The 15999-nt window shown below is 40.4% G+C and overlaps 1 protein-coding gene across 1 annotated transcript in view; it reads right to left on the bottom strand.

Moving 5' to 3' along the window:
• Positions 1-15999, bottom strand: part of Rgs22 (regulator of G protein signaling 22) — a gene marked incomplete at its 5' end in the record, with an annotated part of 136632 nt that overhangs the window by 95513 nt on the left and 25120 nt on the right. Inside the window, 5 exons of the mRNA XM_059247030.1 lie at positions 5013-5637; positions 7472-7601; positions 11393-11561; positions 12412-12497; positions 15284-15505. Of these exons, the coding sequence (XP_059103013.1) occupies positions 5013-5637; positions 7472-7601; positions 11393-11561; positions 12412-12497; positions 15284-15505 (1232 nt within the window). The remainder of the gene's footprint in view (positions 1-5012; positions 5638-7471; positions 7602-11392; positions 11562-12411; positions 12498-15283; positions 15506-15999) is intronic.

Genomic DNA, 15999 nt, shown 5'->3' with positions numbered 1-15999 from the left:
CAGGGCAGGTGCGATTCTGATCTGGGGCCAGTATCAAATGAAAGAAAAACACCTAGTGGGGCCAGCTCAGGGAGAACAGAAATCTCTCAATCTCCTGTGGTAAAAAAGCAAAAAGCTTGACTCAAATCTCCCAGGCTAAAAGCATGAAAACAAGCCTGGTAAAAGGGAGCCAGAAGTTGGCTCTCAGACCCAAAAGAAACTATAGGAAATAAAGTTTGAAACATAGTGATGCTATAGAGAAAGGCATCCTGGGAAATGTAGTGCAAAGAAGCAAGATAGCATAGGCAAGCCGGTACAGAGAAAAGGCAGACAAACTGGGACAAAAACTTTCAAATGTTCATCTTAAAACATTGCTTTTTTTTCCAAGCACTGCTAAAAAGCTTGGCTTTACCTCCCCCGAAGCAAACAGGTGATCAAAAGCTTGCTCACAAGAGATAATTAAAATGAAAAAAGCTTATGAGATTGTGTTGTGTTTAAGATTCCAGAGAAACATTGATAGCATTAAAAGATGCTCATGGTAAACTTAAAATACAGTTGTTGTTGTTGTTGTTGTTGTTGTTGTTGTTGTTGTTGTTTTTAAGTAAGAAGGAGGAAAATTGAGAGTTTTTTGAATGTCAGTTCCAAGGAAAAACTGTAAGGAACTTGGAGCTGTGCCACTTTTGGCTCCTTTGGGAAAATGCCTTATATTGCCTAATAACTGCACAAGAAATTTTTGCTAAGACCTTTATGGCAGTTCAATACAAGAATTTCACCCTCAGTCTAAGACAAGGCTTTTTGGTAGCTTTTCTGCTATAACAGAAACATTTGCCTGAATTATGACATAGGGAAGCTGTTACGTTGGGGAGTGGCATTGTCCTGAGAGTGTTACAGTCCCCTAGCAACAAGTGTTACAGAACACACTAACTCCCAGCATGGAAAGAGCCATTGACAAATTAGGTTCTTGTTTCCAACTGTCAGGAGAACTTTTAGAATTATATCAAAGCTGACTGTAAACTCTGAACTTTACTATAAACTCTGAACTTTATTTGAGTACTTCCTGTCTTGTTAACAATTTTGGTAAATAGTGCTTCTAAAATCTTTTCTAAGAGATAGGTGATATAGTTAAGAGATTCTTCCTAGAGTAAACTAGTTCTGTTAAGAGTAAGAAGTAGAGCAGGGTGGTGGTGGCACACGCCTTTAAACCCAGCACTCGGGAGGCAGAGCCAGGAGGATCTCTGTGAGTTCCAGGCCAGCCTGGGCTACAGAATGAGTTCCAGGAAAGTCGCAAAGCTACACAGAGAAACCCTGTCTCGAACCCCCCCCCCAAAAAAAGAGTAAGAAGTAGAAAATTAAGAAATCTCTTTTAGGTGTTTGCTAAGTTAGACATTTGCTAATGGTAGCCTTATAGACAGTTTGCTAAGAGATTCTTCCTAGTGTAAGTTAGTTAAGAGTAAGAAGTATCTTTGCTAAGGTAGTCCTATAGAGTTTTCTTATAAATATGTTTGTCAAATATATCTATAAAATTTCTTTAAGACATGTAGTCCTATAGAATTTTTTTAAGACTATAAGCTTGTATGAATATAAGAAGTATATTTGCTAAGGTAGTCCTATAGAGTTTCCTTAAGAATATAAGCTTGTAAGAAGTATAAATAAGTATATGTTGAATGTGAGTTTGTGAAATGTGTAAATATTGAATGTGAGTCTAAATGCTTATTGTAAATACATGTAAATGGTCATGCTTGTTTTAAATGTAAGAAGTGTAAATAAAGTAAATCATAGAAATATAAGGAAGGATATAAGCTTTGGGTCTAGGGACATGGTGAAGGTTTATATAGAGCATGGTTTCCCAACCCGGGATGCAGAAAACAGCATCCACAGCAGACTGCAAACTTGGCAGTTCCAAAAGCCCCCAACAACAACAAGAAGCAGGTTCAAAGACGGCCAGCTTCAGAAAGCAGCAGCAGGCATGACCTGCTGAGACCACGGAACATCAACACAGCGCAGGTGGCAAACGCACAAGGGTCTGCAAGCTTTCTACCAAAGGAAGTTGTGGGAAGAACAGACACACTAAGCTACGAGAAAGGTGAACAACAGGCTTGGAAAGCCCAGGCAAGATGCTAGGCTGAAAGAAAGGCAAATGGCAGACAGTGGCTTGGAGAGCCCAGTGGCTTGTGTCGCTGAGGGAAAGGTGAACGGTGAGCAGCAGTGAGCAGTGGCGACTGCAGAAACCAGACTGCTTCCAGGAGTGGAAAAGCGGTGTCAGTCCCAAACAAGCAGCTGAGACATGCGGGAACTGCTGAGTGCTCCAGGCTGAACAGCCAGACCAGGATTCTGTGGAAACTGCTGAATGCTACAGAGGATTCCTAGACCTGAGATGCTTAATACTGGACTGTCAGCAAGGCAGGTAAGGGGATCCAAAAAAGCTACAGTTTGTAGCAGCTGGGTTTTCTACCAGAGCCAGGGTTGCCATGGGAGGACCACAGTTCAGCTCATGGCAGCTGAAGGAGCCTTGAGCCCATGTGGCTGTGAGGTGAAGCTCTCTAGCCTGGTCCAGGGGTGGTCTGGTTACAGAAGGCTACAGACTGTAAAGTGCAGCAGTAGCTGAGAGTGAAAGTTTCAGAGAGACTTGCTTGAACTGAAAAAGTTTTGGTTATGGAACTCCTCATATTTGGAGTTGTTTGCTATAGACAGACTTAAAGGCAGCTGACAAGCCAGGCCCTGATTCTGAGCACTCAGAAGAACTTTAAGAAAGGTACCAGAACTCTTTTTGAACTTTTGAACTTAAGAAAATGAACAGTAGCAATTTCATTGCAATGGGACAGCTTGAATTTGCTTACACAGATAGACTCTACGAACTCTGATGATTTATGGAACTGTTTATGTAAAAATGGAACTGCTAAAAAGTTGAATTGTTTAATTAGAGAAGTTTTTTCCTAAAAAAAAATTATAAAGAAAGGGGGGAGTGTTAATATTCCTTAGTCTATTTAATTAAAAAAATTTTAGTGTTACTTGAGTGAATTAATGTTATGCTTTATATAGTTCTATTAAGAAATTGTTTTTTGAATGTAGGTTTGTAAGAAAGTGTTAATGGTCATATTCAGAGTAGGTTTGTAGGAATTATAATGGTGTATAGTAACATTTATACCTATTGATACTGATGCACCATGGTTTGGTGAAGTCAAGGAAGCATTTAAGTTTGATGTGAATACATCAGAAGTTTATCCTATGTTTTGTTAGCAAGAAATGCAAATGGTTCTATTAAGAGTTTGCTTTAAGATGTAAGGTTGAGAGAATTGTAACTATGTATAGCAATATTTATGTTAGAATTATGTTAACCTGTTAATGTCAATGATGAAGCTAAGGGAGTTTTTAAGTTTGATACAGTTGCATCAAGAGGTTTTTTTTATATTTAAAGGGCTTGATGCACCTAAGACTGCTGTAGTCACCTTAGATGAATTCCAAAAAGAAATGACATCTTTATCACCCTCTACTCCTATACATACATAGAAGGTATGACAGCTATGGAGAGTGCTGTGAGCTCTTAATGGGGAGTTGTTTTTACATATTAAGAAGGGGGAACCTGCTGGAGCCCCTTTTTAGGTTTCCTAGTGGCTTTACCCAGCAGGTCTGCATAGAGAGGATGATTGGGCCATGGACCTCAGTGCAGGTGTCTGAGACAGTCTGCACTTGGCTGTGCTGAGGGGAGGTCTTTTGCTCCACCCCTTGGCATTCCTTTAAACACCCTAAGGCAGAAACAGTCAAAGCCTAATGGGTTAGGATCCAGGCCCTCTTGAGGTTTTCCTGTATTTTCAATGTTTCTCTCCCCTCTATCCTTCTAATTTTCCTGCTGCTCCTACTCAAGAATACTCTGGGGGAAATGTGGGGGTGAGGGATGCCCCCCACAGTCACCTCAATAAACTGGAAAATGTAAAGAAATAGGTTCCCTCTAGAACTGTTGCTTTAGGTCACTGAATGTGGGAAATTTATTATAGAGACAACAGAAGTCCTATTGGTCCTGAAAATCCCAAGGTTTCTTGCATATGACTCTCTTGATATGTCTTACAAATATAGATCAAGTCAGGTTACAGAATCAGAATCAACCATTTGTTGAGCCCTATTCAAAGCATAAAACCTGTGACCCAAATACTATTCTAATAAATATAACAACCCAGTCACTAGTAGATCTCTACCAAGCCCCTAAGAAGAAATGCAGCCTAACATGCTTCAGATTAGATTGGGAGCTACAGACATAAGGACTTCCTTAAAGTAGTATCCTGTTAAGATGAACAGTCACCGTAACCTGAAGCATAGGGAGATAGCCACAGGCAGATCTGAGCCCCACCAGACTTCAGAAGAGACTTCATACAAACAGACAGCTATGTGGAATCTGACCAAAGACCACAGGATGTGTTAGCCAGGCAGGTTGTTGAGCTAAGAGGCCCACACACTGGCATCCATACCTGTCTATATGAGTGTGGTCATATAGCTGATAAATTGCTTTTTGTATAAAATTTTTATAACATTATGACACTATAAAAAGTAGAATAATTTTAGAGCAGGTCTGGAATTTATGGGAAGAAACATTATTCAAACTGTTATTGGTATATTTTTCATTTATTTATTTACTTGTTTGTTTGTTGTTTTACTTATTTTGTGTGTCTTGAGTGTTGGCTTGCATGCATGTACATGCCCTACATGTGTGTCTAGTTCCCATAGTGTTCAGAAGAGAGAAACAGATCCTCTGGAGCTGGAATTATGGATGGTTGAAAGCCACCATGTGGGTGCTGGGAACTGAACCTGGGTCCTTTGCAAGAGCAGCAAGTACTCTTAACCATTAGGCTACCTCTCCATCCCTGGTATCTTAAAGCTAGGAAATCAGAAAACTTGTGATATCAAAAATTTATTATCATAAAATAAATGTCACTGTTTTTAATCCCTCCCAATGCATAAACTATATTTTAATATTTAATATTTGTGCTTGAATAGCTCAAACAAATATTCTATAATTTATTTTTTAAAACTTTTGAAAATACCTTTGATGTCTTCCAGGGTCCTTAAGGACTTTTAACCTCTCGATGTCCATCCACAGCCACCAGTATCTTTCTCCTAATGTTCCCTTTAGAAACTTCTTAAATCTTTCAAATTCCCTTCTGCTGCCAATGTCATAGGCTCTGTGAGAAATACACCAGTCGGCCCTGCCCTCCGGCCCAAGACTCTCACTCTTTGAACTTAAACTTGCTTTTTCCAATTTCTCTTCTGAGATTTCCTTTTCTGTTTCAAACTGAGGTGATCTCACAACCTTCCTTCTAGGCACAGGATCCATGCTATCGAATACCAGCTGGGATACGTTGTAGAAGTTGATGTAGCCTGGGATGTCCCTAAAGGAGTGGCCTGTGATGTGCTCAATGGCTTGTCTCAAGATAAAGACTATATAGTTGTTGAGAAATTCTTCAACTGATGAGAAATGCATTGTCAGGTTCTTGTCAACCTGGCCCTCTTTCCTTTCAAGGTATATTCTCAGAAGAGCTTGGGAAGGAGTATCTTTTATTGATACAGAGCCTTCTTCTTCTTCTTCTTCCAGCTCAGGAATTATTTCAGTGGTTTTAGTTGGGCTCTTTGTTTTCCTGGGGTGAATTCCATCATCAAATATAAAACTCTCTGTATTAAATTATAAAAGGCTGATAGGTTAGATATGACACAAACTCTTCCACTGTTAGGTGCTGTAGAAAACAGCAAATGGGGCAACCACATGGACCAGTAACTTCAGAAGAATTCTCAAGCCTTGTTGGGAGACCATGAAGGAAAATCTGCCAACAGGAATTAACTTTCCCTTCATGCATATGTACTAAATATTTATAATAGGCTTTAATAACTATCATGCATGTAATTCTTATCATTAAAGTAACAAAATAATGTAGGGACTTATAAAAGATTACATCCCTCCCAAACAAAATATAGTTTTAGTTCTTATTTTCTCTTTCAGAATTCAGTGAACTATGAAAGGGTCACTTGTCAGTCTATCCTCCCAACTCCACAGCTCAGGAGATTGTCATCAATGTGCCTGCCCTTAGTGACCACTTTCTGTTGCCAGATTTGAAATCTCCATTGACTAGAAACATTTCATTATAATTCTGTATTGAAAATGAATATAACAACTTTCTCCCAAGTCTGTAAACCTGTGAAGGGTTGCAAGCACTCTTCTCAATCCCATAGAACCGGAAGAAGGCTGGGCTGGGCACAAAGAGCAAGGAGAGCATTCCTGCCCAGTGCCCTTTGGCCAGCCTTTCTTTCTGTTCACTATCATGTGCTCTAGTCTTCCACTTCAATACAGTGAGAAAGAGCAGGAAGCAGACAGAAATCTAGATATTTTCAACCACAAAGGTTGGTTGGTTTTTAATCTAGACTTTTCGGTCAATTACTGCAGCTAGGTCCACCTTCTCTGGGCACTACATACTTATTGCGGAGAGGTTGGGGTGAACTGCTAGCAACTTCCTGAATTCTCAGGAATCATATCTGGAATTTCTACCTCCATAATATCATAGTTAGTGACTCCCATTTTGTGGCAGTTTCTTTCAATTTTTGTGAAAAATTGGTATCACCCACAAAAATTCCCTATGAACTGATCTATTTTCCAAGAAAAATAGTCTAAACTGAGAAGTAGGAAGCAAATTCAATTTCTATCAATGATTATTTCCATGTTGTTGTTGTTGTTGTGAGACACAATCTTCTTGCCTTAGCTTCTTGAGGCCTGGAATTCTAGCATGCTCCAACAATCCCAGTCCATTTGCTTTTAGGTCAGAAATATCATACCTACTTTATTGCAAAGATTTAGTAAGAGGAATTTATAAAGTGTGACAGAAATAAAGACAAGACACTCCCTGGCTGACTACAGAAGGTGTGCCGAGCTCTGGGGTTGCATTTTCTACATATTTACTATATATAATTAGTCTAAGCTGATAGATGAGAAAAAGCAAGATTCCAAGTGCAATAACTTCCAAGGACCATGCAGCTAAGAGCTGGGCATGCTCAGGTGGTCCCGCCAACACAGCAGAGGCTGGGGTGAGAAGGATCACTGTGACCGCAACGCCTGCCAGAGGAACTGAGCAAGTCTGCAATTAGCCTGGACTGCACAGTGTGACCCTGTCTCAGCAAACAAAATCACATGACTAATAAATATCGGAATTCAGTTCTAACTGCCTCCATTTTACCATACCCACTCCTTGAAGTAGTAAATGAACCAGGCACATGTCTGTAATCCTGGTACCTGGGAGGCTGAAGTGGCAGGACTGAGTTTGAAACCAGCCTGGGCTACATAAGGAGACTCTGCTTCAAAAACAACAACAAACAATAACAAAAGCCAAACTAAACAACAACAACAACAAACAAAACCCACAAGGAAGTGAAAGGCAGGCAGGACTGAGTGGTGAGTTTTTCCTCCCCGGCCCCTGAACTCAGACAACCACTCTGAAGGGAGGGCCTGGTCTTCGCTTACCGGACACGGAAGAAATAGCGGGGGGTGCAGTTTTGTGGTGGGGTTTACAGCAGGGTAACGAAAAGGTCGTGACTGTTTTCTGACTTTCCTTTGCTAGTGTAAACCAGTCTTTGGTTTGAGTGTAGGAGGCCTAGGAAGAAAGAGAGACATTAGTTTAACACAACCTTAACAGTGTTCTGCCAATCAAAACTCTAAAAAAAAATCTTTATAATTCAATTTATGGAATATAATGTGTGAGGGAAAATATTTCATTAAAAGACAATTGTACTAAAATTTAGTAGACAGGAGATTGGAGGCTGGAGAGGTGGCTTTGCAGTGTAGAGCACTTGCTGTTCTTACAGAGACCCAAGTTCATTCCTAGCACACAGAGTGGCTCAGAGCCCCCGTCACTCCAACACCACAGCAAACATGCACACGAATACAAAAACATTAAAGGGAGAATGCGAAGGAAATAAATTTCAGATTTTTTTTTTCATATTAAATGGTGACCACAGGGAAAAACCTGTGCCTGCCGCCCACCAGACTCCTCTCTGTCCTGACGTCCACCACACTCCTCTGTCCTGACACCCACCACACCTCTGTCCCCAGTATTACCAGTGTCTTCAGTGTTCTGCCTGACTCTGTGTGTCAGAAGCTCTCTATACACTGTCTCTACTCAGCCACCTCTGTGTCTCAGGCCAGGCTTCAACAACTTTGGTTGGGCTATGGTCACATAAGTGACTCCTGACTCTTCTTGTGTCCAGGTAGGCCTTCAGGCTTTTCTTTCCTTTAATCACCCACAAAAGCTCCCTGAAGTAGAAATTTCTCGGTTGTTCAAGGGGGAAAGGAATCTAAACTTAAAAACACAAGGGAGACTGCTTTGTGTATCTTGAAGCTAACCAAGTCAATCTTTGAGCTGACTGTTTACTAGAAGTTAGGAGGACCACAGCATATGAGGTCCCAACTCTAGCTGAGGAGCTACTGACAGTGGCTCCTGGGAGGGGTTATTTTTCTTTGGGGGTATAGCCACTAGTATGCTGTTCATGATCCAATAAATAACCCCATACTCATGCACATGCAAGGAACCATAATTAAATGCTCAATGGCTGCTCTTCTTATAAAACACAAGGATGTGGGAGGGAGACAGCTGAGGGAGGATCCTTCTATATGCTGTGAATGTGTTGCTTTCACTGGTTGATAATAAAAAGCTGATTTGACCTATAATCAGGCAGAATAAGGCTGGGCAGGAAAGCCAAAATCTAAGAGATACTGGGAGAAGGGCAGAGTTGGGGGAGATGCAAGCCAGTTGCCCAAGGAGCAGGATACCAAAGGACCAGTAAGCCATAGGCCATGTGGCAATGCATAGATTAATGGAAATAGGTTAATTTAAATGTAAGAGCTAGTTAGTAATAAGCCTGAGACATCAGCCAAACATTTATAATTAATATAACCTCTATGTGATTATTTAGGAAGTAGCTGCAGGATGAGACGGGACAGAAAAAAGCCTCTGATTACATGGGACTTGTTAGAGGGGGTCCAGAGGGAGGGGGTATAGCACAAAAGTCCTGAAGAGTCCAGTGCAGCTCTGTCGTCTCATTCATTCATTTATTTATTGTCTTGAGTTTTGTGAAACAGTAGATCTCTATGTATTGCTCTGGATGGTCTCATTCATTTATTTATTGTCTTGAGTTTTGTGAAACAGAAGATCTCTATATATTGCTCTGGATGGTCTCAGACTTACTAAATAGCCCAGGCTGGTCTTACACTTCAGCATCCCAAGTAGTAGGATACAAGTGTGCTACTACACCTAGCTTATATCCAAGTCATTTATTATTAATAGTTATAAATCCATTCAACATTAACTTGGGCCATGACTCTATTTCCATTTGTTAAAAGGGAGGAAGCAGTCTAATTTTCTCACTTGGTGCTGTTAAGAAATGGACCCATTGTTTGTGTGTAGATGACACAAGTGGAGACTCAGAGAAATATCACACATGATCACTAACAGCAATTTCCACCTACAGCCTGGTTTAAATAATCTGAGTATACAAAGAAACTTAAATTCTCAAACTTCAAAGCTGTGACAGATAATTTGCAATTGAGGTTGTAAGAAAGAGAATGGCGTCTCAGAGACAGCAAGGATACTGCAGCCTGGATTCTCACTGTCCACATGGTAGTTGTTCCCTTGCCAAAGGGACCTCCCCTTTGAGGTTTATTGACTCTATCAACAAACATTTCATGGCACCTGTGATATTTCTATAATATATAAGAGAAAAAATACTGAGGATAAGCATAACAGAAAAGAAATTGAGTCTTTAACACATCATCAAGCATTATTCAGCAGAGAAAGGGAGGTAGCATACTCTTAACATCTCGTAAATATTGCTGGATAAGAATGCCCAGACTACAAGAGTAACTAGGTGTGATACAATGAAAGGAAAAATATGCATTCAAATAACATAGATCTATCTACTGCAGTACAAAAGGCATAGGTGACTTCTTCCCATCTGCTTTTTGTTTGTTTGTTTAGACAGAGTTTCTCTATGTAGCCTTGACTTGTCCTGAATCTCCCTCTGTAGACCAGGCTAACCTTTAACTCATAGAGATCCACCTGCCTCTGCCTCCCGAGTGCTGGGATTAAAGACATGAGCCACCACCGCCCAGCTCCATCTGATTTCTCTAACTGTGGGTCTAGAACACTCCGTTGATAAAAATTGAAGACTAACTCTAGCTTAGCAGAAAAAAAACGGCCACAACTGATTGGCAATGTCTGACACAGACAAAGAATAAAAGAATAGCGCATGTGGGCAACATGCTTGATAGTCCAGATTTCATATAGATTTGTGTATCCTGGGTATATTGCAAGAGGAAAGAGTTGGTAATTGGAGGCAAAAAATAAAATAAAATATAAATTCTCACTATATTATAGACCATCTAAAAGGACAGTTAATTCTAGGTCACATCTGTTTAAATCACTCACAAGGACTCCACACTTAAGCAATAACAGAAAGGAATCTGTCTGATAACAGTTAAAAAGTGATGCATTTCTATAACCAAGTATCATCTAGACAATGCTCAGCATCTTTACTGAATTGCTACAATAACAAATTCAAAATATAGTCTGTAGTGGCTTGCTGGGGATGTCTTTCTGATGCTGTGAATGTGTGTTGCTCTGATTTGGTTGATAAAATGCTGATTGGCCAGTAGCCAGGCAGGAAGTATAGTATAGGTGGGATAAGCAGAGAGGAGAATTCTGGGAACATGAAGGCTGAGTCAGAAGTTGCCAGCCAGACACAGAGGAAGCAAGATGTGAAGGCAGAACTAAGAAAAGCAGCTGTAGGGCTGGCTGGTGAGAGAGATTTGTCCTGACCACCGGCCAGGTGGGGCACAGGAAAACTTCAGCTACAGTGGGTAGCTGTTCCAGCTTTGACCTGGAAGTACTACCCCCATTGAGGCTTCTGGTAACTGTCACACCTACAAGGCAGGGCCAAGCCGGGAGCACTTTAGAGCCGAGATCAGGATGTGCTGGCTCTCTTGGTTTCTGGATCCTGGATGCTGGATGTAGACCGAGCAGAGTTCTCCAGAGAACACCGCTGGACTGCACTTCACCTCTCCTGGATCCTGTAACCTAGCCCTTTACTTGTAAGTTACCCCCCAAAATAAACCTCCCTTTTAAGTATGTGGAGTTGCCTTAATACTTCCACCAATAATAGTCTCCATGCCCTTGCTTCCTCGTGATATGGAGCGTGTATCTCAATCCCCTTTGCTGCTTTGAATCCACAAGCAAAGTGCTTCTATTTGCATTTGCGTTTCCTCACATCCAAGGAGTCAGCATACACCCATAAGGAACCCGACTCTGCTTGGGGGTGGGGCTTTAAATCAATTTCTCAAGCTGAAACAAAAGGTTTTGTTGGTGCTGAGTCATAAAAACCCTCATCTTACCTGGCCAAGAGAAACGTAGAACTTTTTCATAATCATGAGATGGTCCTCTTCAATGGTAGGAGGAGGTGGAGTGGGCAGCTTTCTCAGGATCCAGGGGGAAAAGTTGGTGCCTACTATGAAATTCATGCCTGAGTTGCTCCATGTTGCTTGTGAGATCAACTTGGCCAGTCTGTATTGTAGAAATCACAAACTAACAAAGGCTTACTCATGGAAATATTCTCTTTTCATTTGTATTTTATTTAAAATTTTATTCTAAGCAAAGTTCAAATTTTATTTATTTATTTATTTATTTATTTATTTATTTATTTATTTATTTATTTTGGTTTTTCGAGACAGGGTTTCTCTGTGTAGCTTTGCGCCTTTCCTGGGACTCACTTGGTAGCCCAGGCTGGCCTCGAACTCACAGAGATCCGCCTGGCTCTGCCTCCCGAGTGCTGGGATTAAAGGCGTGCGCCACCACCGCCCGGCTAAGTTCAAATTTTAGTAAAAAGTTTCCATGTTACACTTTAAAAGGGAGTCCTCTGCCCCACACAGACATTCGTTTTTAAAGATTCATTTATTTTTATATTTGCCTGCCTGTATGAATATGAAGCACATGCATGCCTGGTACCCATGGAGATCACGAGAGGGCATCCAATTCCCTGGAGCTGAAGTTAGGGTTGGCTGTGAACCACCATGTGGGTGCTGGGACTCAAACCCATGTCCTCTGCAAGAGCAAGTGCTCTGAACAGCTGAGACTTCTCTCTTGTCCCCCACATTCTGTTTTTAATGTCACACTAACATTCCCTTTGTGTTTACATAAACACCACTATGGATGACAGGTAATTTTTAAAGTAAATGATCAAAGAGATAAAACTATGAAATTTCTTTAGAAAGGCTGTGTGATTTTTACCAGTGTTTTAAATATTCCTATTCTATAGCAGATAGGGTCCAAACTCAAGTCAATATCATAAAAAATAACTTTATATAAAGCAAATAGCTATTTAAAAAAAACACATAGGCAGATGGCAGCATGATACCTGTATTCAAAGTAGCAATCACTCTCCAAAAATGCCGGAAGTCTTTTTCTTTTGATCCACTTAATACCCTGCTCACGGTTGAGACACTATTAAGAGAATGTGAAGAGAAAGTCATCTTTGGGTTCCCATTGCAACCGTTTGCAGAGTGCTTGCCTAGAATGCATGAAGGTCTGGGTTCAATCCCCAGAACAGGCATGTGCATGGTGGTGAATCACTGTAATCACAGGCATGTGCATGGTGGTGAATCACTGTAATCACAGGCATGTACATGGTGGTGAATCACTGTAATCACAGGCGTGTGCATGGTGGTGAATCATTGTAATCACAGGCATGTGCATGGTGGTGAATCATTCTAATCACATGCATGTGCATGGTGTGAATCACTGTAGTCACAGGCATGTTCATGGTGGTGCAAGCTTGTAGTCCAGCACAGGAGGATCAGAAGAAGTTCACGACTATGCTATTTCTTCTTTACTTTGGGTCTCAGTTAACTTTCCTGTTTCTTGTTCCCATGGTAGTAGATAGATCCCTGACAGCGATGCTTGGTATTTTTATTTTCTATTACATATTTCTTATTACTTAATTGTACAAATTTCCTTTTAATGACTAATTTAGCTACATCTCAAATTGTGATAGTTTACTTTAGTTTCTTGTTTTCTTTGAGACTTATCTTTTGACTTATGGGTTATTTAGAAGTATGTTGCTTAATTATTTAAGTATTTGGAGATTTTTCCATATTTTTGTTATTGACTGATGGTTTAATTTTGGGGTGATCAATAATATATTTCATATATAATATATTTTGGTTATTATAATAACTTTAATGCCAGAATAACATCTATTTTGAAAATCACTCTAAGTGTACTTTGTAAAGAACATGCCCTTTGGCTTTGTGGGGTGAGGTGTCTATAAGCATCCGCGGGTTGGCTTCATTGCCAGTAAGATACAGAATTATCCTGTCCCTGTGATCATGTTTCTCCTAATTACCAAGAGCAATGTTTTCATCTCAAACCTCAACTATGGTTTTGGACATTTCCTCCTTATGTTTGATTAGCACTTATCATGTATTCTGAAGCACTATGGTTAGGTACACACATATTAAAGCTGGTTGTGTTTTCTATGAATTGACATTTCATTACTGTCTGTAATGTAACCCTCTGTATCCATAGTAGGAGTCTGAAGTTACTTTGATACTAATATAATAACCCTAGCTTTCTTTTAATTAGTAAGTATATGGCATATACTCTCTTACTTCTAATGTATGTATTTGATACTTAAGGTTGGTTTCTTTTAGACAGCAAATAATTGAGTCTTCTTTTTTTTTATCCCATCTGACTCTAATATTTAATTCAGATAGGTAAGCTACATACATTTAATGTAACTAGTGATATGTTACTAATTATTGTTGCTACTAAATATTTGCATACCTAGCTAGAAAACACTTAGCTAATTCAATTTTTCTGATCCACCTTCAAAACAATGCTTTAATGTAATTATTATTAGCATTACAGTGATAGAAAGTAAAAGAAGAAAAATATATCTGAATTTAGTAGCAGGAGAATTCAAGTTGAACTGTCTGAAGCTATGAGCAGACCTATTTTTCAGCCTACTTCTACCTTGTTCTAAAATAGCATTTTAAAATAAACCTTGTCCATGTCACTATCCACACAGCAAGTCTGAGGAGTAGTTAGTGGCAGCATGTGTCCACAGCAAGTCTGAGGAGTAGTTAGTGGCAGCATGCATCCACACAGCAAGTCTAAGGAGTAGTTAGTGGCAGCATGTGTCCACAGCAAGTCTGAGGAGTAGTTAGTGGCAGCATGTGTCCACAGCAAGTCTGAGGAGTAGTTAGTGGCAGCATGTGTCCACACAGCAAGTCTGAGGAGTAGTTAGTGGCAGCATGTGTCCACAGCAAGTCTGAGGAGTAGTTAGTGGCAGCATGTGTCCACACAGCAAGTCTGAGGAGTAGTTAGTGGCAGCATGTATCCACACAGCAAGTCTGAGGAGTAGTTAGTGGCAGCATGTGTCCACACAGCAAGTCTGAGGAGTAGTTAGTGGCAGCATGTGTCCACACAGCAAGTCTGAGGAGTAGTGAGTGGGCACATGACTGATGGGAGAAACAGGGTTCATCATGTGACTTTTTCAAGGGACACAGCTGGTGGGTTTAGCCAGCTTTGGTTTGCGGACCTAAAGCGAATGAGACAGAAACTAGCAGCTGATAACAGAATGTAAAGCCAGGAAGGTCAGAGTCACAGGGTATCCCTGGAGACTTCAAAGTCATCTCAGTTCCCAACTGTGAGTAGGGTTTGTTCAGAACCCCAGAAGAAATAGCTTCTTTCTACACACATTTCGAATTTAGGAAACTGAACAATAAAGAACATGCATATTTATACCAGCATAAATGCACCTGACATTTTATACATGCAAGGCAAACCACATGACCATTCTTATATTGGTTGATAAAAATCAACCAAACTGCTAAACCAGCCATTCTGTGTGAACAGACGACACATGCTTAAAGGATTCTCTGTGTAAGTACAGCACACTAACGAATGTGACGGCACTTCAGAAATTCAAGTAAGTTTCACCGAGTGCTCTCTTTAAAAATGATTTATTCCTATTTTCTGTGAATGAGTGTTTGCCTGAATGTATGTCTGTGCACCCTGTGCACGCCTGGTGCCACAGAGGCCAGAAGAGATCCAGTCCCTGATTCCCTGGAACTGGAGCTACAGATGGATGAGATCCCTAGTGTAGGTGCTGGGATCGGGGTCAGGTCTGGAGGAGCAGTAAGTGCTCTTAACTACTGAGCCCTGTCTCTGGCTCACCAAATGCTTTCTTGATCTTACAAGGAAGAGACTCAATCACACCGGCTCACCATGATAGTGTAGTTGACACTAATGGCTTCATCTTCACTGGGGACGCTCTTCTGAAGAGATGTAGCATCATTTTTCCCTTTCCTTATAACATCATAGATGGGATTTCGAGGTTGCTGGTTTCGCAGAACTCTTTTCAGTTGCTTTTCCAGAAGTTGTGGTGCATTATTAATTACTTCAAAAACTCCGTAGTCTACATTAAATCTAATTGCCTCTGAAAAGGTCTGTAAAATAAAGTATGAAAATTTTTAAAATTTAAAATACAGAAATTCATTGTCTCTCGAAGGACCTGACATCATATAGTCATCATCTCAATCATTATCTCTCTTCCCTTTTAGATCTTGGAAATCCCTTGGCTAGAAGACACGGGATCCACTGAAGGCTTCCTTACCAGGAATTTATGCCATGAAAAAAGTGCCAAGGAATGCTATGTTAGAAATCCTGTTTGTATAATCTTACCTCTGTGATTCTTTGAAACTAGAGGAAAATATACACCTGGCTTCTCTGAAGCAGCATCGCCCCCACAGGAGGGAGGAGGCGGGTTACTGGATAAGCGTGAAAAAAATGAAAACGAAATAATAATTCTATTGCCTTTTAGCCTCAGGAGTCATGAAAGCTAACAATTTCTCTTTCCCAAAGGAGGCAATTAACTACAATATGCTCTTCATTTAAGACTGTTTCAGCACACTGTTCTTCTCATCATGACGAAAAAAGGAAA

Source organism: Peromyscus eremicus, chromosome 20 (genome assembly GCF_949786415.1).
Source record: "Peromyscus eremicus chromosome 20, PerEre_H2_v1, whole genome shotgun sequence".
In the NCBI taxonomy this organism is placed as follows: domain Eukaryota; kingdom Metazoa; phylum Chordata; class Mammalia; order Rodentia; family Cricetidae; genus Peromyscus; species Peromyscus eremicus.
The sequence above is the reverse complement of the archived record's forward strand: the minus strand, read 5'-3'. Positions and strand labels throughout refer to the sequence as shown.